The sequence below is a fragment of the Priapulus caudatus genome, unplaced genomic scaffold (assembly GCF_000485595.1).
Source record: "Priapulus caudatus unplaced genomic scaffold, Priapulus_caudatus-5.0.1 Scaffold12556, whole genome shotgun sequence".
Classification (NCBI taxonomy): Eukaryota; Metazoa; Priapulida; class Priapulimorpha; order Priapulimorphida; family Priapulidae; genus Priapulus; species Priapulus caudatus.
In genome coordinates, this window is record NW_014589617.1 from 1 (window position 1) to 1,528 (window position 1,528).

Here is a 1,528-nt window from a genome sequence, read left to right on the forward strand (position 1 = left end):
AACCAAGGATACGGACCAGGACCTCAGAAACAAGAATACGGACCAGGACCTCAGAACCAAGGATACGGACCAGAACCTCAAAACCAAGGATACGGACCAGGACCTCAGAACCAGGGACACGGACCAGGACCCGCATACAATCTCGCTCAGCAGACGGAAGCATACGGCGACAAATACAACCTCCGCCGCCGCGGTGACCCACGTGACCAGCGCCGCGGTGACCCACGTGACCAACGCCGCGGTGACCCACGTGACCAACGCCGAGGTGACCCACGTGACCTCCGCCGCGGTGACCCACGTGACCTCCGCCGCGACCCACGTGACCAGGGCTACTACGGACGAGGAGGAGGAGGAGCAGACGCGGCCGCTCCGCGGCGTAACTTCGACGACCCGCGCGGCGAGGAGGAGTTCAGGCGGAGGCGGCAGGAGCAGTTCGGACTGGTCAAGGTGCCCGGCAGCCCGCGCGACCGCGACGAGCGACGCCGCGACAGCAGGAGGAGGGTGGCGCCGGAGGAGGCGCGCGTGGAGGACGCCGGCGAGGCGGAGGGTAACGCGACGGCGGTGAACGGCACGGCGGCGGAGGATGCGACGCTCGAGGACGAGGGAGATAACGAGTACGACGACTACTCCAGCGACTACGACTACCCGGACTACGAATACTCCGACTCGGACTACCGGCGGCAAGACCGTCGCTCCGCGTTCGATCCTCGCGACGACCGCTACGGACGCGACCAGAACGGACCGCGTGACCAGCAGTACGGCGGACCACGTGACCAGCAGTACGGCGGACCACGTGACCAGCAGTACGGCGCACCACGTGACCAGCAGTACGGCGGACCACGTGACCAGCAGTACGGTGGACCACGTGACCAGCAGTACGGTGGACCACGTGACCAGCAGTACGGCGGGCAAGGTCAACAATATGGCGGCCAAGGTCAGCAATATGGCGGCCAAGGTCAGCAATATGGCGGCCAGGATCAACAATATGGCGGCCAAGGTCAACAATATGGCGGACAGGGTCAGCAATATGGCGGCCAGGGTCAGCAATATGGCGGCCAAGGTCAGCTAGGCGAGGGCGTGAGATTCGCGGGCGCGAACGCGCCCAACCCTTACAGAATCAACGAGCAGCAGCAGCAGCAGCAGCAGCAGCAGCAGCAGGGCCGCAGCGACTACTACGCAGCCGCGAACAGACGAGCGACGGTGCAGAACAACCTCTACGGCTCGCAGTCGGCCGCCGCCAAGACGCCGACGAAGTCGAAAATCCGACGCATTCCGAACCTCTACAATCTCTACTCGAACCACGAGGCGCGCTCGTAGACTACGGACCCGCCAGGGGGCGCCACCGCGACGACGATCGCCCCCGCTAGGTGGGAGGCGGCGTCACCGCGCGAACGCGTTCGAGGGGGTGGGGTTCTTCCGTGTTTTGCGGTTGTTTCTTTTTTGTCCACTTTGCTTTCCCGGGGGGAGGGAGGGAGGGAGCGGGTTGGGGGAGTGCGCGGCGGCTGTGAGGGAAAGGAACCGGGGAGAG

The 1,528-nt window shown here is 65.1% G+C and overlaps 1 protein-coding gene across 1 annotated transcript; it reads left to right on the forward strand.

The window, feature by feature from the left end:
- Window positions 1-46: 46 nt before the first annotated feature.
- LOC106820388 (glutenin, high molecular weight subunit DX5-like) lies at window positions 47-1,317 on the forward strand (the record flags this gene model as incomplete). The annotated part of the gene is made up of 1 exon (XM_014824911.1): window positions 47-1,317. A coding segment is annotated over one exon (1,271 nt), but the record flags the coding sequence as incomplete, so codon positions are not given.
- Between the last annotated feature and the right edge of the window lie 211 nt (window positions 1,318-1,528).